Source organism: Heterodontus francisci, chromosome 4 (genome assembly GCF_036365525.1).
Source record: "Heterodontus francisci isolate sHetFra1 chromosome 4, sHetFra1.hap1, whole genome shotgun sequence".
NCBI classification, from domain to species: domain Eukaryota; kingdom Metazoa; phylum Chordata; class Chondrichthyes; order Heterodontiformes; family Heterodontidae; genus Heterodontus; species Heterodontus francisci.
In genome coordinates, this window is record NC_090374.1 from 93,091,183 (window position 1) to 93,118,109 (window position 26,927).

Below are 26,927 nucleotides of genomic sequence, written 5' to 3' on the forward strand. Positions count from 1 at the left end.
AAATTTAAACCCATGGAATGAAGGGGCAGCAACAGCATAGATACAAATAACAAAAAAGTGCTGGAAAATACTCAGCAGGTCTGACAGCATCTATGGAAAGAGAAGCAAAATTAATGTTTCAGGTCAGTGACTCTTCCTCAAAACTGACAGTGTAGTAAACAATGAGGAAGATAATAATAGACTTCAGGAGGACATAGATCGATTGGTGGAATGGTTAGACACCTGGAAGATGAAATTCAATGCAGAAAAATATGAGGTGATACATTTTGGTAGGAAGAATGAGGAGAGGCCATTCATACCAAATGGTACAATTTTAAAGAGTTTTCCATAACAGAGAGACCTGGGGGGTGTTTGTGCATAAACCTTTGGAAGTGGCAGAACAGGTTAACAAAGCAGTCAATAAAGCATATGGGATCCTGAGCTTTATAAATAGAGGTATAGGGCAGAATTTTAACTGCCAAGGGCTGGGGGAGTGGTAGGTTTGGGTGAGGGAGGTGTGGGGGTGGGGGGGGGGGGGGCGGCATGGGGGGTGCGATTTAAAGCCCCAAAAAGTCCTGGAGAGTCTGAAACATGACATTTTCCTGCTCACTTCTGAGTTTAACTGGGGTACATTTGCCAGCAAGTGGGAAATCCGAATGGAGCTGTCATATAAGTGTGTAAGTTTTTTAAGTATTTAAATAGTCAATTAATTGATTTAGCCTAGGATATAGGCTTTAACAGCTAGTGAACAGGTTTGCTGAGCTATGTGAAACTTGCTAGGGTCAGAAAGGCAAGAACACAGCAGGGAGTCATTGTTCAATGAAACTGACAGGCTTGAAAGCCTTTAAACAATGAAAGTGTATAGCTTCTGGATTGCCTATGCAAAAGACCCATGCTCACAGCACTTGTTCAGAGAGCCAGATTTTAATGGTTCACAGGTGATTTCCAACCTTTTGGAAGTCATTTCACCTACCTTGGACTTTGCTTACCTTGATCTCATCTTTTCTGCTGCCAGCCTTCACCATGGCATGGGAGCAGCTTTTGCAGCTCTACCTTGCACCTCTGATGAGGAACAAGAAGACCAGCTACACCAACACCAACAGCAGTAAGAGCAACACCAGCAGCAACATCAGGTGTCTTCTCCTCAGACTTTTGCCCCTCCACAGGGCAGAAGAAACGCAGAAACATAGAAAATATGAGCAGGAGTAGGCCATTCAGCCCTTTGAGCCTGCACCGCCATTCAATACGATCATGGCTGATCGTCTAAACTCAGTACCCAATTCCCACTTTCTCTCAATATCCCTTGATTCCTTTAGCCCTAAGAACTATGTCTAGTATCTAATTCTTTCTTGAATATATTTAATGATTTGGCCTCAACTGTTTTCTGTGGTAGAAAATTCCACAGGTTCACCACTCTCTGGGTGAAGAAATCCCTCCTCATCTCAGTCCTAAATAGAGTCATAGAGAGATACAGCAATGAAACAGGCCCTTCAGCCCACCGAGTCTGTGCCGACCAACAACCGCCCATTTATGCTAATCCTACATTAACCCCATATTCCCTACCACATCCCCACCTTCCCTCAATTCTCCTACCACCTACCTACACTAGGGGCAATTTACAATGGCCAATTTACCTAACAACCTGCAAGTCTTTTGGCTGTGGGAGGAAACCGGAGCACCCGGCAGAAACCCACACGGTCACAGGGAGAACTTGCAAACTCCACACAGGCAGTACCCAGAACTGAACCTGGGTCGCTGGAGCTGTGAGGTTGCGGTGCTAACCACTGTGCTGCCCTAAATGGCTTACCCCTTATCCTTAGATTGTGACCCCTCATCCTGGACTCCCCCACCATCGGGAACATCCTTCCTGCATCTAGTCTGTCCAGTCCTGTTAGAATTTTGTAGGTTTCTATGAGATCCCTATGAGATAAACACAGAGATCCGGCTCGAAGGAGGTGGCACCTCCAACACAGAGTCGGCAGGCAGAGGATCAGCTTTCTCAACATATCTGACCATCAGTGCCTCATGAGAATCAGGCTTTCATGGCAGGTCACTGCTGACATCTGCAGCCTCCTGGAGCAAGACCTCCTTCACTGTGGACTGGCTGAGCATACATTGCCAGTGGCTGTCACTGGAGGACCACCCTCAGTCTCTGCCTCTCCCTGGATTTGTGTGCTCTCTTCTGCGAGGAGAGAAAGCAGAGAGTAATGAATGTGAGAAATGGATTGTGAGGAGAGGATGAAATTAGAAAATTTGTGGAGGGTGACTTTGAGTGATGGTGCAAGATGTCAATAAGATGACAGTGAGTGTGAGTGTTGTCTGTTCAGATGAGGATGTGAGGAGGTGGAAAGAGGAATGGGTGGAGCTGCAAGGTGTGTTGGTCTGAGGAGTGTTGTGCAGAAGAATGCTGGGAAAGTCAAAGTGTGGGGCTTGGTAGCTGAAAGTGTTATGCCAGTCACCTTTCCTGCCCTCCTGAGGTCCTTGAACCTCTAGGTACACTAGACCAGATTGGAGGGACCACACTAACTTCCTCAGCCACTTTCATCCATACCTGTTTGATTTGAGAGGCTAGTCTCTTCCTCCCATCCACTGGAAACAGCACCTCAGTTCAGTCCCTCAGATCCTTCTACAGGACCTCCAAGGAAGAGTCACAGAGCCTTCCCAAGTCTCCTTTCTATTGATATATTTGCTGAAGCCTCGAGAAACAATGTTGAATTAAGCCACTTTGGATCCCTGCTGGGCTCCTTTAAGTAGAAATCATTCATTTGACAGAGTGTAAGTTGTCATTATACTGCGCGCTGTGATTGGTCGGAAAAACTGGAAGCGGGATGTTAATGCCATGGCTGTTAAAGAGCCACGGCAAAGCCACTGAATCAAATGAAGGCCTTTAAGGTTTTGCAGAGAGTTCAGAAGAGGTTCACTCAAATGGTTCCAGGTTTCAGAGTCAGAGAGATACAGCACTGAAACAGGCCCTTTGGCCCACCGAGACTGTGCAGACCATCAACCACCCATTTATACTAATCCTACATTAATCCCGTATTCCCTACCACATCCCCACCTTCCCTTAATTCTCCTACCACCTGCCTATACTAGGGGCAATTTACAATGGCCAATTTACCTATCAACCTGCAAGTCTTTGGCTGTGGGAGGAAACCGGAGCACCCGGCGGAAACCCACGCGGTCACAGGGAGAACTTGCAAACTCCGCACAGGCAGTACCCAGAACTGAACCTGGGTCACTGGAGCTGTGAGGCTGCGGTGCTAACCACTGTGCCGCCCTCTTGAAACTTTTCACTATCCTCCTCACAGTTCACAATACTTCCAACTTTTCTGTCATCTGTAAATTTTGAAATTGTGCACTGCCTATGCCCACTTTTATGGTCCACACTGACGACCTCCTACTAGCCTTATCAGCATATGCTTCTAATTCTTTCTCCCTCATGTACTTAACTGGCTTCATATTTAATGCATCTCTGCTATTCTCCTTAACTATTCCACATGGTAATGAGTTCCACATTCTAACCATTGTCTGGGTAAAGAAATCTCTCTCAAGTACCTATTGACCATCTTATATTTTAACCTCTCGTACTGGAGACCCCCAAAGGTAGAAACACCTCTCTGTCTATCCTTTCATAATTTTATAGATCTCCATTAGGTCACCTTTCAGCCTTATATCTTCTAGAGTAAAGAGCTTTTTCAGTCTTTCCTGATAGTTATAACGTCTCAGTTCTGGTATCATCCTTGGAAATATTGTTTGCACCTTCAGTGCCTCAAATATACTTTTTATAATCTGGAGACGAGAAGTCAGAGCACAGAAACAGGCCCTTCGGCCCATCGTGTCCATGCCAGTCATCAAGCACCTATCTATTCTAATCCCATTTTCCAGCACTTGGCCCGTAGCCTTGGATGCTATGGCGTTTTAAGTGCTCATCTAAATACTTCTTAAATGTTGTGAGGGTTCCTGCCTCTACCACCCCTTCAGGCATTGTGTTCCAGATTCCAACCACCCTCAAATCCCCAATAAACCTCCTTCCCTTCACCTTAAATCTATGCCCCCTGGCTACTGACACCTCCGCTAAGGGAAAAAGTTTCTTCCTATCTATGCTCCTCATAATTTTGTATACCTCTAACAGGACTCCCCTCAGCCTTCGCTGCTCTAAGGAAAACAACCCTAGCCTACCCTGTCTCTCTACATAGCTGAAATGCTCCAGCCCAGGCAACATCCTGGTGAGTCTCCTCTGCACCCTCTCCAGTGCAATCACATCCTTCCTATAGTGCGGCAACCAGTACACAGCACTTCTTATATTCTCTGCCTCGGCTAATAAAGGTAAGTATCCAATATGTCTTCCTAACCAATTTATCTACCTGTGCTGCTGCCTTCAGTCAACTATGGACAAGTACACCAAGGATCCTCTGACCCTCTGTACTTCCCAGGGTCCTACCACCCATTGTATATTCCCTTGCCTTGTTAGTCCTCCCAAAATGTATCACCTCACACTTCTCAGGATTAATTCCATTTGCCACTGCTCTGCCCATCTTACCAGCCCATCTATATCGTCCTGTAATCTAAGGCTTTCCTCCTCACTATTTACGACACCACCAATTTTCGAGTCATCTGCGAACTGTGTGCACAGTACTCTAGATATGGACTAACTAAAGTTCCACATAAATTTAACGTAACTTCAGTTTTTCAATTCTATTCCTCTAGAAATGAACCCCAGCAATTTATTTGCCATTAATGGCCCTGTTAAGCTGCGTTGCTACTTTTTATGATTTGTGAATCTGTAAACACTACCCCATTTAGACTCTTATTTTCCAAGCAGTATGTGACCTCTGTATTTCTCTTATCAAAATGTATCATCTCACACTTCTGCATTGAAATAGAGCACTTAATTCTTATCTTTATACACATGCCAGTTAATTTATCACATTTGTGGGCCTTCCCTATGGAGCCATGCATTTAACCACTTCAAATAAACCCGAATTACAATAGTGCTTCCATTCCTTCGAGAAGATTCAATATTTGGCAGAGCTCCATAAACAAGTGAACCATTTAAGGGGACACATAACCTAAGCAAATAACAGTTATCTAGACAAAGAATGCACAATTTCTTCATATAGTTATGCTTCAAGCTGAGCTCTCCTTTAGTTTTTAGAAAAGTGTGGAGCTGGTGATTTCCAGAATTATTGGTTCTTCCACAGCACATCAAAAATGTAAGCCATAGGACATTTAGAAGGAAGCAATCAATTTCCAAGTCAAACATGATGACCCCTTGGCTCATAGCTAAAAAAATGGTTGAGACTGGCGAAGAACTCTCATTAATCCAAGATAAACCAAGTACATTTAATAAGACTCATTTTGCAGGTGGAACAATGCTCATGGTATTGAAATTAAGACTCTCTCTCACTTTTGTTTTGTCCCCCAGGATCCCAAAGCTGTGCAATTCCTTACCTTCCTTCTCCAACAACCTACAGCTTTTCAGTCTACTTCCAGAACTGAGGAACAATTATTAGACAGCAGAAGAGGTGTTTAGGGTCGGGGGTGGGGGGTGGGAAAGAGGGGGCAGTATCATGAACACAGATTTCTTTATCAGCTAAAACTTTGTCCAACTGGAAATCTTTTGCTTTTGGCTGGTCAATCATTGCTCACTATATTACTTGCTAGTGATAACTGACAATGATTAAACTAGCCTGAAACCAAAGGGCTCCACAGGCATGACAAAAATTGAGTATAGTTACCCTTAAACAGAGCAGAGTTTCTGTTAAAATAACTGATCAGATTTTCTGCATTAACTCATAAAGAGAACACACCTTCAGTTGGTATCAGAACAGTATTAGTTTTTTTATGCAAAAACTAAATAGAAAATTTGATTCACTTGTGCTGTTACTTTAAAATGTATAATAATGTTTAACATGAATAAACACAATGGTTAAAGTAATAAATAACAAATGGATTGCTAAATGCAGGTTGACTTTTAACTGTTGATGTGGCCTGGCAAGCCACTTGAACCACAATCAGGGTAACTGGGGATGGGTAATAAATGTCAGCCTTGCCAGTGACGCCCACACCCAAGAATTACAGTTATGTGGATAGACTGGAGAAGCTGAGGATATTGTCTTTAGAACAGAGATGGTTAAGAGAATATTTGATAGAGGTGTTTCAAATTATGAACGGTCTAGATAGAGTAAAGAACATAAGAAATAGGAGCAGGAGTAGGCCACACGTCCCCTCGAGCCTGCTCTACCATTCAATGAGATCATGGCTGAACTGATCTTGGCCTCAACTCCACCTCCTGCCTGTTCTCCATAACCCATGACTTCCCTATAGTCCAAAAAATCTGTCTAACTCAGCCTTGAATATATTCAATGACTCAGTCTGCACAGCTCTCTAGGGTAGAGAATTCCAAAGATTTACCGACCCTCTGTGAGAAGAAAACCCTTCTCATCTCCATCTTAAATGGGTGATCACTTATTCTGAAACTATGCCCCCTTAGTTTTAGATTCCCCCATAACAACATAAGAACATAAGAACTAGGAGCAGGAGTAGGCAATTCAGCCCCTTGAGCCTGCTCTGCCGTTCAATACGATCATGGCTGATCTCATCTCGGCCTCAACTCCACTTTCCTGCCCGTTCTCCATAACCCTTCAACCCATTACTAATTAAAAATCTTGTCTATCTCCTCCTTAAATTTACTGAATGTCCCGGCATCCACCGCACTCTGGGGTAGTGAATTCCACAGACTCACGATCCTTTGAGAGAAGTAATTTCTCCTCATCTCTGTTTTAAATCTGCTACCCCTCATCCTAAAACAATGACCTCTTGTTCTAGATTGCTCCACCAGAGGAAACATCCTCTCTACGTCTACTTTGTCAATCCCCTTAATCATCTTATATACCTCAATTCGATCCCCTCTCATTCTTCTAAACTCTAGAGAGTAAAGGCCTAAACTGCTCAATCTCTCTTCATAAGACAGGCCCCTCATCTCTGGAATCAATCTAGTGCACCTCCTCTGAACTACCTCTACTGCAACTACATCCCTCCTCAAGTAAGGGGGCCAAAACTGTACGTAGTACTCCTGGTGCAGTCTCACTAATGCCTCGTACAGTTGCAGCAACACTTCCCTACTTTTATACTCTATTCCTTTAGCAATAAATGCCAAAATTCCATTTGCCTTCGTTATTACCTGCTGCACCTGCATACTAGTTTTCTGCGATTCATGCACGAGGACACCCAGATCCCTCTGCACCGAAGCACTCTGAAGTTTCTCTCCATTTAGATAATAATCTGCCTTTCTATTCTTCCAACCAAAATGGATAACCTCACACTTATTCACATTAAAATCCATCTGCCAAATTTTGGCCCATTCGACGAACCTATCCATATCCATTTGTAAATTTCTTCTTTCTTTATTGCAACTTACTGTCCCACTTATTTTAGTGTCATCTGCAAATTTGGCTATAGTACCTTCTATCCCTGCATCCAAGTCATATATATAGATTGTAAATAGTTGGGGCCCAAGGACTGAACCCTGTGGCACCCCACTAGTTACATCTTGCCAACCAGAAAAGGACCCATTTATCCCAACTCTCTGTTGGTTAGCCAATCCTCTAACCAAGCTAATAAATTGCCCCTAACTCATGTGATCTTACCTTGTGTATTAACCTTTTGTGCAGCACCTTATCAAATGTCTTCTGGAAGTCCATATATACTACATCTACAGGATCCCCATTATCCACTTTACTTGTTACATCTTCAAAGAACTCTAGAAAATTAGTCAAACACGATTTACCCTTCATGAAACCATGCTGACTCTGATGGATTGCGTTTTGACTTTCTAACTGTCCTGTTATTACTTCCTTAATAATGGATTCTAACAATTTCCCAACGACAGATGTTAAACTAACTGGTCTATAGTTTCCTACTTTCTGCCTCCCTCCTTTTTCAAGTAAGGGCATTATATTAGCATTTTTCCAATCCACTAGAACCTTTCCCGCATCCAGGGAATTTTGGAATATTATAACAAATGGATCCACTATCTCCGCTGCCACTTCCTTTAAGACCTTAGGATGTAGGCCATCAGGCCCTCGGGACTTGTCTGCCTTCAATCCCAATAGTTTGCTTAGTACTTTTTCCCTAGTGATGATGATTGTTCTAAGTTCCTCCCTTTCTATAACCTCTGCATTTCCTGTAAATATAAGGATGGTACTAGTGTCCTCCACCATGAAAACTGAGGCAAAATACTGATTTAGTGTCTCCGCCATTTCTGTGTTTCCCACAATTAACTCCCCAAAGGACCAACATTCACTTTAGCTACTCTCTTCCCTTTTATATACTTATAGATAGCTTTTGCTATCTGTTTTTATATTTGGCGCTAGTTTTCTTTCATAATTTACCTTTGCTCTTTTTATTACTTTTTTAGTAACCCTTTTTTGATCTTTAAAAGTTTCCCAATCGTCCAGCCTGCCACTGGTCTTTGCAATATGGTATGCCTTAGTTTTTGTCTTTATGTTATCCTTAACTTCCTTGTTTAGCCATGGATGTTTTGTCCCCCTCTTACAATCTTTCTTCCACTCTGGAATATATTTTAGTTGGGAGGAATTGAATATCTCCTTAAACATCTGCCACTGCTCATCAACTGTCCTACCTTTTAGTCTTCCTGCCCAGTCTACTGGGGCCAAATCTGTCCTCATGCCTGTGTAATTACCTTTGTTTAACTCCAGAACGCTAGAGTGGGACTCCAGTTTCTCACCCTCAGACTGAATTCGAAATTCTAGCATACTACGATCACTTTTCCCTAGAGGATCCTTAACTGTGAGATCATTAAGGGGAAACATCCTCTCAGTATCTACCCTGTCAAGCCCCCTCAGTATATTACATGTTTCAATAAGATTACCTCATTCTTCTAAACCCCAGTGAGTATAGGACCAAGCTGCTCAACTTCCCTCATAATCAACCTCTTCATCCCATGAATCAACCTAGTGAATCTTCTCTGAACTGCCTCCAATGCAAATATATAAAAATAATGAAATTCAATGGCTGCTGTGTTGCTGTGACCATGAAATGTTATTTGTCGAGATCAGTGTTGGTTTCAAAGTTATATAGATGTTCTAGAACTGTACTCAGCCATGGTAAAATTGAGAAACTTTGATTATCACTGAAGATTAAGGGCTGAATTTTACCGGCCCTTTGACGCCACGGGTCGCGGCGTGGGGGCCAGTAAAATTTTGCGGGGAGAGGCCCGCCTCGACCTGCGATGTCGAGAAGGGCCCGCCGCATATTACTGCTGGTGGGGGGACTTTGGTGCAGCACCCCCACTGCCTGATGACAGGCCCTTCATCTAAATATTCAAATTAACCTAAATTAGATACTAATAAACTTACCTGCAGGCGGAAGTCCCACGCCAATTTTATCGACTCCAAAAGCAGCTTGCGCGCCTTTGGAACTCCGTACGGAGCTCCGAGGCAAGAACTTGGTGGGGAGGGGGGAGGAGTAACATTTTCAGGGCAGGATGGGGGGAGGAGCGGGGAAAACATTTTTCATTGGCTGTGGAAATGGTGGAAGGGCAAAGAGTGCAACGTTTAGGATTTCAAGTTCAGGAATGTCAAGAATCGTTTTTGGGTGGAGAGGGAAATAAATGTATTGTGCAATCATTGTGGGGGGGGTTGTTGGAAGTGGCACTTTTATGTGAAATTTACTGTTCTTATGAAAAATTTAATTCTTGGTCCTTTTAAAAATTTAAATTTCTGCTCAGGGCTTAACGCCCTTTAAAATGGCACCTGCGCAGTGGCGTCGGACTCTGTTGCTGGGGACGTGGCGGCCGGCCCCTCTACGTCATCGGGGGCAGCCTCTCTGCCCCAACTATTTAAATGAGTCCCCGTGCGTAATATCGCGGGGGCTCCTCAGCGGCACTTCTGTGTCGGAAGGCCGCCGAGTTGAAAGCGTGCCATTGGTTAGCACAGCACGCGAATAAAATTCAGGCCTAAGTTAATATTGAGAAGTTCAGGGAACATTCTACAATATTGCTGCATATTTGAACATTTGGTTACACCAAACGTGCAATTATTGATAGTCTGCATAAATACATGCATTTTCTAATATCATAAACTGCTTTAATAAATGCTTTTCTTCCTGGAGAGAAATAATGGGTAAGACCATTGACCATCCTCAGCTGGTATTTTATGTGCTTTTTGTTTAGATAAGGGGTCACTGACCTTCAGGCAGTGAGAGATCATTGCCATTGTAGCAAGCACAATGACAGTATGGGCTTATACAGCAAAAATAAGTTAAAAGTGATATTCATGCCACCAATAGCATTACAATTTGCTAAAACCTAAATTACCACACCTCACCCAAAAGGTAAAGCATGTGTGTGGCAGCAATAAAAAGAGCTGAGAAAATGACAAGTTGGTTTGCAATGACATGAAACTATATTCGCTGTAAACATGCTTAAATGTTATCTTCAAATGTACAAAGTAGGGACCTTTGTGTATTAGAAAATTCTGAAGCATTCATTTTAAAATGGGTTTTATTTCTCTGTTTCTTTTTGAAGTGGTTTGGAAACCTGGCTACAATGAGCTGGTGGAATGATCTGTGGCTTAATGAAGGATTTGCATCATACTTTGAACACTTTGGTCTTTCCCCTATAGTTCCTTCAGCAAAATTGGTAAGAAAATCCATCTATTCCGAGACAGCCATATAGTCAAAGTTCTGTTACTAGTCTCTGAGAAGGGCTGCTTAAAGGGGTTGCATCAACAACCATCTTTACTTCTGGGGGTTAACACAATATCATAATGGCACTGAATATCTGAATTCATAGTAGGTTTTCCAATATAGCACCTTACATGACCTCTGGATGTTCTAAAGTGCCTAACAGTCAATTACTTACTTTTGAAAGGAATTTACTGCTTTGTAGGCAAATGTGGCAGCCAAATTGCTTATACCAAGGAACCACAAACAGAATGAGAAGGTACCTTATTTTTGGTAGTTGAGGATAAATGTTGGAGTGAAAGTAGGCAACACTCTTGTTCCTTTTTTTCTTTAAAAATGTTAACTGTTGTAATATAGTAAACATGACAGCTAGTTTGCACACAGCAAGTTCTCACAAACAGCAATGAACTAATGACTAGATCATCTGCTTTAGTGATGTTGATTGAGGGATAAATATTGGTCAGGACACAAGAGAGAACTCTGCTACTGTTTGATAGAGCGCCCTGGAATCTTTTATGTCTGCCTGATCGGACAAACGCCTTTGTTTAGCATCTCAACTGAAAGACACCAACTCTGACAGGACAGCTCACCCTCAGTATTGAACTGAAGTGTCAGCCTAGATTATGTGCTCAAGCCTCTGGAGTGGAGTTTTAGAACCCACTATCTCCTGACTCAGAGGCAAGAGTGCTACCACTGAGCCACATCTGACATTAATTAGGAGTTCCAAAAATGCGGGAATTAAAGCTCAGAACTTAAGGATAATGAACATTCTTCCAAAATAAAAAAAAATGAGACAACAGATCAGTTAGTGGGGAAAATGCTTGCGATTGAGAGTTAATTGATAGGTCAGATATGGATGATCAGATACTGTATGGAAAATGATAGTTCTTCAGTTCTGGCACCATGAAAATGCATTGCAAAGATTAAGGTGAGATTATATTTTTTTTTATTTGTTCAGGGGATTGGGCATCGCTGGCTAGGCCAGCATTTATTGCTCATCCCTAATTGCCCTTGAGAAGGTAGCGATATACTGGAGTTGAAGACACTGTGAAGTTTAACAGGACCTTTCCGCAATTGCATAGACATATTCAAAAATTGTGAATAAATGTGAGAAAGATCAATAATGTGTATGAAATATATGGGGGCTTAACAGCAAAGTTATAAAAGATGTATGGTTAATAAGCATTCTCTGAAAGTTTCTAGTCAACATGAAGCTGTTATCAACAAACTAAGCATGTTTTAAAATGCATGTTGAGTTGATTAGAAGATGCAACAAGTTATGTTAGCATTGTAGAGATCATTAGTTGGATCATACTTTGAATATTATATGCAATTTTAGGCATGCTACCTTGAAACGGACATTAAAACATTAGAGAAGCTTTAGGCATGAGGAGTAGAAATGATCTGGACTGGGCTCTGTTACCTATGAAAAGAGACTCTCAAATTAGAACCACAACTAAACTTGTAACATTACTAGGATTAGATGTATTAATGTATTAAATAAACTGAGAGGTAATTTATTCTGCTGCATGGAAGCAGCTGGCTTTTGTTTAATAACTAGTTTTTTTTAGTACCTGGTTAGAGGGCATTGAAAATCAAACACATTTTGTATACCAAACTTTTACCTTAATTGGCTGGTCACTGTACTATGTATTTCAAAGTCAGCACTTATTATTAGCAATAGGTTTTCAACCCAAATATGCTTTCAATTAGTTTGGAAATGAACAAACTACCAATTTAGATTTTTTATTTCGTATTAAAAGTATTTGGCATATAATGAAAATCAAATAGTTTTTAAGCTGGTATTTAATTCCTTTTTACTGAACAATGAATACAATTTGATGGTTAATTAAAAAAATGTTTTTTCAATTCCTGGAACCGAAGGGGCATATTGCAAGGGTAAAGAGCTACTCTGCAGCTAATCACAAAGGAAAATGTCTACAATATTATTTTCACATTCCCAGAAATGTATTCAGAGGAACAGATTTATAACAAAATACTTATACCAGTCATTCATACAAAACATGCAATACTAAATTGTACCCAAGCAGAGAGATTAAAAAATGCATAATATCAGATATTTTTGAACAAATTAATTGCATATGAAAATATTAAATATCTATATTAACAAAGATATTTCAATAGGTAATACATATCTACAATAAACATTTTGTATAAAAACACTTATTTACATTGAAACTCCAAATGTCCTTTTCGAACAGTCTGAATTTTCAAAGATGAAGTTGAAAATTTACCCCATTGTTTGCAGCCATGATCTGTTTGAATGATGGAGCAGGCTCAACGGGCCAAATGGCCAACTCCTGCTCCTATTTCCTATGATCCACAGCTGCAAATTGAATTTTCAACATTTATGCCAATTAAGTAACTTGTTAACTGCTAGTGATAAACAAAAACTTGCATTGACATAATGTTTCTTACATGGAGAGTGCTTTACAATAAGGAAGAAAGAAATATGGTAGACAACAAGCATTAGAAAGGAGAAATAGCGACTAGAATGGGGAGCAGAAGCCATGTTTGAAAAGGAAAGTTTTGAAAGCAGAGAAATAGGTGCCAATGTGAACGGAATGAGGCAGCGAGTAGGAACATAGTAAGTAAATGAGCAGCTGCCAATGGTGGAGTGAAGGTGACAAAGAGTAAGTAGAAGTGCAGTGTTAGAGGAGCAGAGGGTGCATGTGGGATGTAAGGCAGGAGGAGATCACAAAGGTAGGGTGGGGTGCATTCATGAAGTGATTTGAAAACAGGGACAAGAATTTCAATATGAACATAATGAGGCATGAGTTGGCCAGTGGAGTTTCAATATGTAATGAGGTGCAGTATTTTGGAAAAGGAGTAACTTTTGGAACATTGAATTGAGAAGGCCAACGAGACAGCTTTGAAATAATTAAATTTTGAGGTAACAAAGTCTTAGCTTAATGTTTTTGTAGCAGAGTAGGAAAGATAGGATGCAGATGGTTAATTTGCAAAGATGGAAGAAAACAGTTTTAGTAATGGGGCGGATGTGGGCAAAAAGTCCAAAGTGGAGTCCAGCAGAATGTCAAGGTTCCCTCTCTTCTGACTTAGCTTGAGATAGCAGCCAGGGAATTGACGGGGGAATTGAGTACAGAGGCACACAGATGCGAGCAGGAGCTGAAGAGTCTCAGACTTGTCACCATTGAACTGAAGGAACTTTTGTATCATCATAGTCTTTGAAATCAGAGAGGTGATTTGAGAATATGGCAAAAGCCAGTGGAGCTGGCTTTTCATGTGAAAAATGACCCTTGGTTTGGATAATGTCGCCAAGGAGTAGAAGGTAGATAGTGAAGAAAAGAGAGCCAAAAGGTGGTCTCCTGAGATACACCAGATGTGAGGAAGTGAACGGAGAAGAATTCCAATTTTCCTTCTCGTGACATGCAATTTTCTATTGATAGGCTTTAAAGAAAAGAAAATCGTTGGCTGGAAATATACAGTTTTATGCGATGCATTCGTGTGTGTGCGCCAGGAATGGATGCATCAGAATATTTAGCCCGAGCTGAATCAGGGAAGAATTTTACCAGGAAAACAATACCCATAGGGTGGAATCTGAAGTAGACTCACAGTAATCACTTGTTCATCAATTAACTTCTTTTAAAGACAAGTGAATAAACATCTAGTTTAGATGAGGAACCACAGTTACAAAGATTAGTGTGGGTGGCACAGTGGTTAGCACCGCAGCCTCACAGCTCCAGCGACCTGGATTCAGTTCTGGGTACTGCCTGTGCGGAGTTTGCAAGTTCTCCCTGTGACTGTGTGGGTTTTCGCTGGGTGCTCCAGTTTCCTCCCACAGCCAAAGACTTGCAGGTTGATAGGTAAATTGGCCATTATAAATTGCCCCTAGTTATAGGTAGGTAGTGTGGGGATGTGGTAGGAATATGGGATTAATGTAGGATTAGTATAAATGGGTGGTTGATGGTCGGCATAGACTCGGTGGGTCGAAGGGCTGTATCTCTAAATAAATACTCCTTTATTGCAAGTGTGTTATGATTGGCTTGTTTTTTCTCATTTCTCCCTGATTGGAATTTGAGTTCCCAGGAAGTGCATATTCCAAAACTGTGAGTTTATTAGCAGGTTGAAAATAATTATGAAAAATTGATAATTTAACATTTTTCAATAAAATAGGCAAGTACAGGATTATGAAAAGATTATTTTTCAATAGGATGGTACATAATTGAAGCAGATTCAGAGCAAAAGTAATTACTGTCTTGCATTTCTTCTTGTTATCTTAAGTAATACAGTGAGGTACATGGATTGCAGTTTTTTGAAGATCTCTAGAAGGTTTAATAGCTAAAACTAATACATACAACACAGAGCAAACTATTTACCAAATCTTTGTCCAGCTTGTCTATGGCTTCCAGTCAACCTCCTCCTGAAGTCCTCAGCATCACAGATGCTAGACTTCAGCCAATTCGATTCACTCCGCGTGATATCAAGAAACGACTGAAGGCACTGGATACTGCAAAAGCTATGGGCCCTGACAATATTCCGGCAATAGTACTGAAGACCTGTGCTCCAGAACTTGCCGCACCCCTAGCCAAGCTGTTCCAGTACAGCTACAACACTGGCATCTACCCTGCAATGTGGAAAATTGCCCAGATATGTCCTGTAAACAAAAAGCAGGACAAATCCAACCCGGCCAATTACCGCCCCATCAGCCTACTCTCAATCATCAGTTTGGGTTCCGCCAGGGCCACTCAGCTCCTGACCTCATTACAGCCTTGGTTCAAACATGGACAAAAGAGCTGAACTCAAGAGGTGAGGTGAGAGTGACTGCCCTTGACATCAAGGCAGCATTTGACTGAGTATGGCATCAAGGAGCCCTAGCAAAACTAAGGTCAATGGGAATCAGGGGGAAAACCCTCCGCTGGCTGGAGTCATAGCTAGCACAAAGGAAGATGGTTGTGGTTGTTGGAGGTCAATCATCTGAGCTCCAGGACATCACTGTAGGAGTTCCTCAGGGTAGTGTCCTGGGCCCAACCATCTTCAGCTGCTTCATCAATGACCTTCCTTCAATCATAAGGTCAGAAGTGGGGATGTTCGCTGATGATTGCACAAAGTTCAGCACCATTCGTGACTCCTCAGATACTGAAGCAGTCAGTGCAGAAATGTAGCAAGACTTGGACAATATCCAGACTTGGGCTGATAAGTGGCAAGTAACATTCGCGTCACACAAGTGCCAGGCAATGACCATCTCCAACAAGAGTGAATCTAACCATCTCCCCTTGACATTCAACAGCATTACCATCACTGAATCCCCCACTATCAACATCCTAGGGGCTACCATTGAACAGGAACTGAACTGGAGTAGCCATATAAATACCGTGGCTACAAGAGCAGGTCAGAGGCTAGGAATCCTGAGGTGAGTAACTCACCTCCTGACTCACCAAAGTCTGTCCACCATCTACAAGTCACAAGTCAGGAGTGTGATGGAATACTCTCCACTTGCCTGGATGGGTGCAGCTCCAACAAGACTCAAGAAGCTCGACACCATCCAGGACAAAGCAGCCCACTTAATTGGGACCCCATCTACAAACATTCACTCCCTCCACCACTGACGCACAGTGGCAGCAGTGTATACCATCTATAAGATGCACTGCAGCAACGCACCAAGGCTCCTTAGACAGCACCTTCCAAACCCACGACCTCTACCAACTAGAAGGACAAGGACAGCAAATGCATGGGAACACCACCAACTGCAAGTTCCCCTCCAAGTCACACATCATCCTGACTTGGAACTATATCGCCGTTCCTTCTCTGTCACTGGGTCAAAATCCTGGAACTCCCTTCCACCACCACCTTCTCAAGGGCAATTAGGGATGGGCAATAAATGCTGGCCTGGCCAGCGGCGCCCACATCCCATGAATGAATAAAAAAAAAATTACATCCTGGTACTTGGCTCATTAGCATACTGAGTTCTGAAAGGGACATCACTCTTAAGGCAATCATACAATTACCCCTTTCTTTCCAAAGTTAAGTCTCGTATGCTATAAGTAAAAACACATAGAATTGGATTATATCAAAATTAGTTATACAGGGATAGAGATGGTAACATTTACAATTATAAAGGTGGGGATTGTGAAATTTATGAGTGCAGAAGCTTAAGAGTTCATATATTATTTTGGTGGTTTGACAACTCATCCACATCTTGTTACGATATAACCTTCTGGGGATGTGGATTTCACCCTTGGCTGTTCTGGGTTTGCAGACATTTTGTCAGTTTGTTGATTGTTTTCCTGTTGTTCTGTCACACCTGAATTGTCGGACTACATTCTTTCGAGTCCACTGTGCACAGTTGGAGTATTGCACGCTTCTCTTAATTGGCTTCGGTTCCTCCTCAACGCTGTTCTATTAGATGTTATAACCTTGTAAGACCTAGGTTCACAGCATACTTTGGATACCTCTGCGCGTAACCATGTTCTTATTGTGAGGTGTATGACCCTGACCTTTTGTCCTCTGTGTAGCTGAGGTAGTTCCGCATCTGCATGTCAGTCATGCACCATCTTCATTCTCCCTTGTTTTTCGAGCAGTGTCTCCTACATCTGAGAATTTGGACAGATGACGGCTTGGCAGAATCGTTCTCCCTTGTCTGCAAAACATGATCTCTGCTGGTGACAGTAAGCCCATATCCATGGGTGTAGCTCTGAGGTGTTACATGGCAACACGAAAATCTTGTTTCGTTGTCCTACGCTTCAGGATAAGTGATTTAACTGTGAGACCATTCACTTGGCGAGACCATTAGATCTAGGGTAATGTGGTGAGGACATCACATAGTTTACGCCTCACTTGACGTATCCCTAAAAGGTCTGCCCATATAGTGTGGCCCATTGTCAGAAATAATTTCTTCAGGTGCCTCAACAGAATGAATATGGCACTCAAAGGGCTGATTTTAAGGAGCCCTAGATGTCGGGATCTCTGGCGGGGTTGGGGGGCCTGAAGATGGCCCCAGATGAGGCCCGCCATGGACGCCAATGCCGGCAGGGCCCGGCCCAATCCTCTGGCGGCGGCGAAGCACCGTGGTGGCCTCCCCAGCGCTAGGTGATGGAACCACAATTTGAATATTTAAATCAATTAAAAGAATTAATTTCAATAAACTTACTTTGGCTCCTGATGTCCTGCTGCAATCTTCAGTCCAGCGGCTGCCATTCCCGTGCCTTTGGATCCCTATTCGGGGAGACGAGGTGCAACACTGGTGAGGAGGGGGAGGAGGTAGGTTTATCAGTGCAGTGGGGGTGGGCTCGGGGTCACATTAACCTCATGGGTGCAGGGAATGGTGCGAAGGGTTGCAGTTTAAAGTTTATGCAGTTTGTCTGGGGGAAGGCCAGATGGTAAAGTTAAGTATTTTTTGGGGGAAAAGGGCAGATAATTAATTTAATTGTTATGGGGGTAGGAGAGGGGCAAAAGAAATGTTTTTACTTAACTTAATTAATTCTATCTTTAAATATTTAAATTAGCCGGTAGGGCTAACAGCCCTTTAAAAATGGCGTCAGCGCCTACGCACAGGCAGCTGACGCCATTGCCAGGGACGGACAGCTCTCCCCACCATGTGATCGGGGTGGTGGACGGCCCACCCTGGCTATTTAAATGAGCCGTCGCGCTTGCAATTGAGGCAGCTCTTTGGCGTGCAGCCCACCAAAGTTCGCCGCTTATAAAATCCAGCCCAATGTGTCTGCGACGACTGCACTTGAAGTATCTTTTACCTGTGTGACAATAGGAAATTTGAAGAAATAATCGGTGACTAAGATAAAGTCATCTCCATTCACGGTAAATAGATCAGTGGTGATTTTGGACCAAGGGATCTCATGAGGGTGTAAAGGTTCTTTACGTTCTTGTGGCTGGTGATTCTGGCATGCCTCGCACATCCTCAATAACTTTTCGATGTCACTGTTGATCCCTGGCCAGTAAACAGTGTCTCGGGCCAGTCACGTCCCTCGTTCTATATCCATATGGCTTTTGTGAAGTTGTGACAAGACATCCTGTTGGACGGCTTTGGGCACAATCACTTGTTTTCGTTTGAAGGTTACGTCTCTCGAGATACCGAGTTCATATCCATAAGGCCAAAAGCATCTGACAGTTTCTGGCACCTCTTTTATCGTATCTCCCATGGTTCTATGATGACTCTCCACAGGGCCTTCAGTTGTGGGTCTTTGGTTGATTCTGATTGCAGTTGGTCATATTTGTGCTGACCAAAATGCTATAAATTGATTTTGAGCACATCTTCCACTTCGATGTCCATACTGTCTACTTGTCGATCCAGTGGAACTTCATTCTTGTTCGGATTTTGCAATCTGCTCAGCATAGGTGACAATTTTGGTACCCAGTTTGAAGCAAACGTCGAAGTCATACCCCTGTACTTTCACTGATAATTACTGTAGTTGAGCTGGTGCACTTGTTAATGGTTTGCACTAGATCATCTCCAGTGATTTGTGTGAACTGCTTACTGAACAGGTAGGTGTGGAACCTTGTGATCCCAAATATCAGAACAAATGTTTCACTCTCTATGTTTGAGTAATTGGATTGTGCTGAGGATAAACTTTTGGACCTGAATGCAATTGGTTTGCCATCCTGCAGGATGCACGCTCATAGCCCTTTCTGTGAGGCATCGACTTCCAGGATTGTTTCCTTCCTTGGATCATAGTATTGCAGGGTACAGCTATCTGCTGACAATGCTTGTTTAAGAGACTCAAACATTTGCTGATGGTCCTCCTGCTATGCAAATAAAACGTCTTTCATTAAGAGCTCTCTCAATGATGGTGTTTTGTCAGAAAAATTTGGAATGTATGGTGCCAAGAAGTTGAAAAGCCCAAGACATCTCTGTAGATCTTCCTTGTTTTGTGGAGTAGGCATATACCTTACATCTTCGAATTTGCCTGGGTCAAGATGGATTCTGCAACCTGAATAGATGGAGCTGAAGAAATTGATCTGACTTACATTCACCTGGAACTTCTTTCTTTCTGTTAAAAACTAGCCCTTCACGATGAGCTACTGCCATCAGTGAATGAAGATTTCGATTGTGTTCTTCTTTGGGTTTGACCGTTACCGCAATACATATACATCCAGACATGTTTTCTATAATTCTGTCCTTATGCTGCTGAAACAGATATTGACTGACAGACAAGCCGAAAGGGCAGACTCTGGAAGCAATATCTTCCAAATTATGTTCTGAAGGTGGTGATTTACTGAGATTCCTTAGCTAGGTGTACTGACCAATATCCAGGTTTAGCATCCAACTTGGAGAAGAATTTGGTTCTTGTGAACTTGGGATTCAATTCCTCTAGTGTTGGATTTGTGTGGGGGCATCCCTTCAGGGAGAGGTTTAGATGCCTCGGATTTAGACACACTCTGATTGCTCCATCCTTCAGTACGCATGTGATTGAGCTGCACCAGTCTGTGTGATGATGCACATGACAGATGATGCCATTGCATTCCATGTCATCCAACTTGCACCTAAGATTTTCTTGTATGTGCATGCTGCACTTTCTGGGAGCATCAATTAACGGAATTACATCCTCTTTGAGGTGCAGTACGGCATCGTCTTTGAAATCTCCTATGACGTCGAACCTGTCCGGGTACAATTGTTATATGTCCTGAACTGATTCCACGAGGGAACGCTTGGTCTCTTCTGCTGTAATGGGTACCTTGGTGATCTCGTGGATAGTCAAAACATTGAGCACTGTACAAACTGGTAGTGCTGCCACTACTGGTCTGCTTGTGTCTACCAGGCAAAATATTTGTAGTTTCCAAGTTGACTTGCCATAGCTGCATTGCATGGATAGTGTGCAACTACAAGGGAGGGGTGACCCATTGTATGCAGTTAACTTTGCAGTTGTCAGTTGTATCATTAATTTCCAATCACCCCAGTACATATCCTTCAGAATTCAGACTGGTAGGATATTTGCATTAGCTCCCCTGTCAATCTTAGTCCTGAGTGTGTGTTTGCCAACTTTCTTTGGGCACATGATATTAATAGTAGCAAAAGCTTCCAGTTGTTTGACTTCGTCAACACAACGTGTCAGATTCACAATGTCAAACACCTGCTCGTCTTCTGGTTGAGAATTGCGCTCGTCTTCTGGTTGAGAATTGCTCCACTCTGCGTTTTGTCTCAGGTCTGCGGACTTCGTGTATCGGTTTGCGTTTAAGTAGGTCTCTGGCAGACTCCTTTCTGCTGTGCCTGTCTTCAGTTTGTTTATGTCCTATTGTGACTTCTGGCTGTGTCTTTGGAGCCAGATTTCTTGCATAGGCAGGCCCAATGTCCTTTTGCACTGCACACCGTACACAGATCTTGAAATGCAGGACAACTTCGCCCTGAGTGAGACCAACCACACTTACCACACAGCTTGCTTGCTTTTTGTGACCTGGTTACTGTGCCGATACAATCGGCTTCACCTCGTGCTTGCAGATGCTGTTTTCCAGCTACAATGGCTTCGTATTTCCTGCCATCTTCTAGCAGCGCATCAATGCTGTGACCTTTCTTTTTCCCCAAGAGGTCTTTGTGAAATGCTTCAATGGGTGTTGAGACAATCACCAGCTCCATTATTCGTTCCGATAGCCCAGTTTCTGAAAAATAGCATCTGTTGCCCTTACTATGGCATTTACTGACAAATTGATCTATTGATTCCTGTGGCTGTTGCCTGTAGGACATCAATTCCAGGCGACGAATTCTAAAATTCACTCTTACCAGAAGCTTATCTTCTAGCACTTTCCATATCTTTGCGGGATCTTACTGGTTCTCTTCAGATAGGCCAGAGGTATTGATTCTGTACAACCCCTCATTTCCAACTGCTATTAGTATTTTCACAGCCTGCTTCTCTGGTTCTGCAACAGCTTGGTCTATGAAGCATAACTGCATCCTTTGTTTAAAAATTTTGAACTCGGATAGGATATCCATGGTCATCCAGTTCATGCTGGGAAATTTGATATCCATCCTTCTGCTCTTCTTTTGCCTTTTTTGGATGCTTTGGATATGCAAAGATGTTTCAGTAATTCTGTTACTATAAAGATACTCTTTATGCACCTCCAGCAGTGTACCTGTTGTGCTTTCTGCTTTATATTTCACTTTGTTCAGTCTGTGTGTGCCTTCAGCAGTGTACTTATTATGAATTTTCGATTTGTGACTTAAAACTTGTGTTACGGCCAAATGAGGAGGGGTCCCAGGCTCCCCTTTCGCCCTTCCTCTTGTTTGACTGTAACAGGGTTTATTCACTTTTTAAAAAAAACAGTGGTTATGCTTACCACCTCAGTGAGTCACACACACACAAATAGATTACAGAGGGAAACAGATTTGGTGGTTGGATTAAAGTCCAGAATAAATGAAACTTCAATACAGTCTGTAAGTCCAGTAGTCCTCGGTTGAAGTTGCAGTCTTGAAGTCCTCACTGGTCCAAGTGCACTGTGGTTGGCTTGCTTTGCTCAGGGCTCCTAAAGGCAGAATTGGTTGCTGATTCTCTTCCCCTGGTTGCTGGCTTTCGTGGTCTGTAGGCTTGGAGGGGGTCCCCCAGTAGTAGCTGGTTCCTTTCTTGATATTTTCTGGGGAAAGAGAGAGAGAGAGAAAGAGAGACACTGGGAATAGCTGCCATCTTCGCTGCTATACTCTCAGTTACTGCCTGTCTGCTGTCTGTGTCACAGAACTTCAGTTTCCTCAGAGATGATCTGGCAGTCACATGGGTCTATCAATCCCCTTTGTTTCCAATGAGGTTTTTTCTGGAATCTTCTAATGAAATTCAAGGTGCTACATGCCCCAGGGTGTCCATCCACACTTGGAGGGGGTTGGCTCTTTCAAAGTGAATGGGTGGGGATGGCCTTGACAGCCATGCTGATAAAGCCATTCTCGGTAATTCAATCACTTAGGGAAAGCCATTGTTCTGACTGAGCTTCTGACTTAGACTCTTTGTCTCCAGTCCAATCTCTTAGTGTTTCCAATGTAAATTGCAGTGGCCATCTTGGCTGTTAGTGTTTTTTTTAAGAGTTAACTTGTCGGAATTTTTCCATTAAAAGTCTAAGGTAAGTTTCCAACCAATGAAATTAATATGTCCCATTTGGCATATAGGGTTTTCCTGACAATTGTTTTAAAACTTGTTCTATTGACTTTGCGTTATTCCTAATTACAGCCTGCTCTTCTGTTCCCTGTTTGAATATTGGCGCTTTTTCTTTGTTCAGCGCAGTGTAAATTAACTCAGTTAAAAGCTGAAATGAGAAAAATATCTGACTGGACTGGGATTCATGGTTAGAGAGGAAAGTGCATGTGAAGATAATTAAATACTCTGTAGAATGTAATGGGGCCAATTTTCCTCTCTTCCCCTCACCAGCAATGCCCTTTTGCAATTCAGGTGAAATTCTAAAAAGAAAGTACAAAGCAATAGGCCAGCTATGAGCAGTAGGGTTGTGGGGGATGTAATCTATAATCTATAGTTTTGATAACTTTGTTTGAGGTCAGCAACAATCGAAGCACAACTTTGGGTCAGGACATGAAATGGGTGAGGTAGAGTCCAGGATAGGGTAAATTGTACTTGTTTGTGGATGGAGTCATCTATCTGTTATGTCACTCAAACGTAGTGAACTAATTGCTGTATTGATTTATTTCAGGAACAGATGTACCCACTTCATTTGCAATACAATGTGTTGTACAGTGATTCACAGCTTCCTTCACAATCATTGACTATGAAGAAAGATGATGTTAAAACACCTGGCGAAATCTTGCAAATGTTTAATCCCATCACTTATTTGAAGGTAAATTTTAGAACAAATGTAGGAGATGAAATTGGGTTTCAGTTCAGATATGGGGATTAGCTTGTCATTGAATGTTTTGATGAAAGATTCCAAGCGCAATCATTTATCATCAGAACATACTGTTCAAATAATAATAAAGCAATAGGTCATGGGTTACAGATGGGATTCACTGAATTGTTATTTTTTAATGTTACGACCAGGTGAGAAAGGTGTCTAGGGGTCTTTGGCTGTCTTTACCCGGCCTTATTGTAACAGGGTTTAATTTTAAACACACTGTGTTTTGAGCTCCCCCTTTGTGAATCCTTGTTCACAGCTTTCCAATTAGAAGACAAAGAAATGAGCAAAAACAGGCTTTCTTCAGTTTAAAGAAGAAAAATGAAATTTATTAAGCCTTAGACTTAAACTCTAATATGGTTAATGCCTACGGATATATGACACGCCCACGCGAGCATGCACACGTGATACACACATGCAAATAGGGACAGAAAAGAGGAGGGGAAAATGCAGCAGAGAAGGGCTTGAGGCAATATCAGAAGAGTTTCTTGTTTTGTTTAATTCATTCATGGGATGTGGGCATCGCTGGCTAGGCCAGCATTTATTACCCATCCCTAATTGCCCTGGAGAAGCTGGTAGTGAGCTGCCTTCTTGACCAATGCAGTCCATGTGAGGTAGGTACACCCACAGTGTTGTTAGGAAGGGAATTCTAGGATTTTTAACCAGCAACAGTGAAGGAATGGCGATATAGTTCCAAATCAGGATTGCATGTGACTTGGAGGGGAACTTGCAGGTGGTGGTGTTCCCATGCATTTGCTGCTCCTGTTCATCTAGTTTGTAGAGGTTGCTGGTTTGGAAGATGCAGTCTAAGGAGCCTTGGTGCGTTGCTGCAGTGCATCTTGTAGATGGTACACACTGCTGCCAAAGTGCGTCGGTGGTGGAGAGAGTGAATGTTTGTGCATGGGGTCCCAATCAAGTGGTCTGCTTTGTCCTGGTTGGTGTTGAGCTTCTTGAGTGTTGTTGGAGCTGCACCCATCCAGGCAAGTGGAGAGTATTCCGTCACACTCTTGACTTGTGCCTTGTAGATGGTGGACAGGCTTTGGGGAGTCAGGAGATGAGTTACTCGCCGCAGGATTCCTAGCCTCTGACCTGCCGTTGTAGCCATGGTATTTATATGGCTACTGCAGTTCAGTTTCTGGTCAATGGTAGCCCCTAGGATGTTGATAGTGGGGGATTCAGTGATAGTAATGCCTTTGAATGTCAAGGGGAGATGGCTAGATTCTCTCTTGTTGGAGATGGTCATTGCCTGGTACCTATGTGGCGCAAATGTTGCTTGCCACTTAAGCCCAAGCCTGGATATTGCCCAGGTCTTGCTGCATTTTTACACGGACTGCTTCAGTATCTGAGGAGTCGCGAATGGTGCTGAACATTGTGCAATCATCAGCGAACATCCCCACTTCTGACCTTATGATTGAAGGAAGGTCATTGATGAAGCAGCTGAAGATGGTTGGGACTAGGACAGTACCCTGAGGAACTCCTGCAATGATGTACTGGAGCTGAGATGATTGACCTCCAACAACCACAACTATCTTCGTTTGTGCTAGGTATGACTCCAACCAGTGGAGAATTTTCCCCCCATTCCCATTGACTTCAGTTTTGCTGGGGCTCCTTGATGCCATACTCGGTCAAATGCTGCCTTGATGTCAAGGGCAGTCACTCCCACTTCACTTCTTGAGTTCAGCTCTTTTGTCCATGTTTGAACCAAGGCTGTAATGAGATCAGGAATTGAGTGGCCCTGGCGGAACCCAAACTGAGTGTCACTGAGCAGCTTATTGCTAAGCAAGTGCCATTTGATGGTGCTGTTGATGACACCTTCCATCACCTTACTGATAATTGAAAGTAGACTGATGGGGCCAGTAGTTGGCTGGGTTTGACTTGTCCTGCTTTTTGTGTACAGGACATACCTGGGCAATTTTCCACATAGCTGCGTAGATGCCAGTATTGTAGGTGTACTGGAACAGCTTGGCTAGGGGTGCGGCAAGTTCTGGAGCACAGGTCTTCAGTACAATTGCCGGAATAATGTCAGGACCCATAGCCTTTGCGGTATCCGGTGCCTTCAGTTGTTTTTTGATATCACGTGGAGTGAATCGAATTAGCTGACGTCTGGCATCTGTGATGCTGGGGACTTCAGGAGGAGGCCGAGATGGATCATTCACTCAGCACTTCTGGCTGAAGATTGTTGCAAATGCTTCAGCCTTATCTTTTGCAATGATGTGCTGGGCTCCCCCATCATTGAGGATGGGGATATTTGTTTAACAGTTTTTTAATTGTCCACCACCATTCACGGCTGGATGTGGCAGGACTGCAGAGCTTAGATCTGATCTGTTGGTTATGGGATTGCTTCGTTCTGTCTATCGCATGCTGCTTACGCAGTTTGGCACGCAAGTAGTCCTGGGTTTTAACTTCACCAGGTTGACACCTCATTGTAAGGTATGCCTGGTGCTGCTCCTGTCATGCCCTCCTGCACTCTTCATTGAACCAGGGTTGGTCTCCTGGCTTGATGGTAATGGTAGAGTGAAGGATATGCTGGGCCATGAGCTGACAGATTGTGTTTGAGTACAATTCTGATGGCCCATAACGCCTCATGGATGCCCAGTTTTGCATTGCTAGATCTGTTCGAAATCTACCTCATTCAGCACGGTGTAGTGCCACACAACACAATAGAGGGTATCCGCAATGTGACAGCGAAACTTCGTCTCCACAAGGACTGTGCGGTGGTCACTCCTCCCAATTCTGTCGTGGACAGATGCATCTGCGGCAGGTAGATTGGTGAGGACGAGTTCAAGTTTGTTTTTCCCTCTTGTTGGTTCCCTCACCACCTGCTGCATACCCAGTATAGCAGCTATGTTCTTTAGGACTCGGCCAGCTCAGTGAGTAGTTGTGCCAGCCGTCCACTCTTGGTGATGGACATTGATGTCCCCCCCCCCACCCCGAGTACATTCTGTGCCTTTGCCACCCTCAGTGCTTCCTCCAAGTGGTGTTCAACATGGAGGAGTACTGACTCATCAGCTGAACGAGGACTGTAGGTGATAATCAGCAGGAGGTTTCTTGCCCATGTTTGACCTGATGCCATTAGACTTCATGGGGTCCAGCATCGATGTTGAGGACTCCAAGGGCAACTCCCTCCCAACTGTATACCACTGTGCCGCCACCTCTGTTGGGTCTCTCCTGCCGGTGGGACAGGACATACCCCGGGATGGTGATGGCAGTGTCTGGGACATTTTCTGTAAGGTATGATTCCGTGAGTATGACAATGTCAGGCTGTTGCTTGACTAGTCTGTAGGACAGTTCTCCCAACTTTGGCACAAGCCCCCAGATGTTATTCAGGAGGACTTTACAGGGTCGACAGAGCTGGGCTTGCCATTGTCGTTTCCGGTGCCTAGGTCGATGCCGGGTGGTCCGTCCGGTTTCATTCCTTATTGACTTTTTAG

General features: G+C 43.1%; 1 protein-coding gene across 1 annotated transcript in view; it reads left to right on the plus strand.

Annotated features, from left to right (window-relative positions):
* The window catches only part of LOC137369147 (aminopeptidase Q-like), a 249,146-nt gene that overhangs the window by 118,355 nt on the left and 103,864 nt on the right, over nucleotides 1-26,927 (plus strand). The window contains exons 6-7 of the mRNA XM_068029875.1: nucleotides 10,529-10,642; nucleotides 23,299-23,442. Of these exons, the coding sequence (XP_067885976.1) occupies nucleotides 10,529-10,642; nucleotides 23,299-23,442 (258 nt within the window). The remainder of the gene's footprint in view (nucleotides 1-10,528; nucleotides 10,643-23,298; nucleotides 23,443-26,927) is intronic.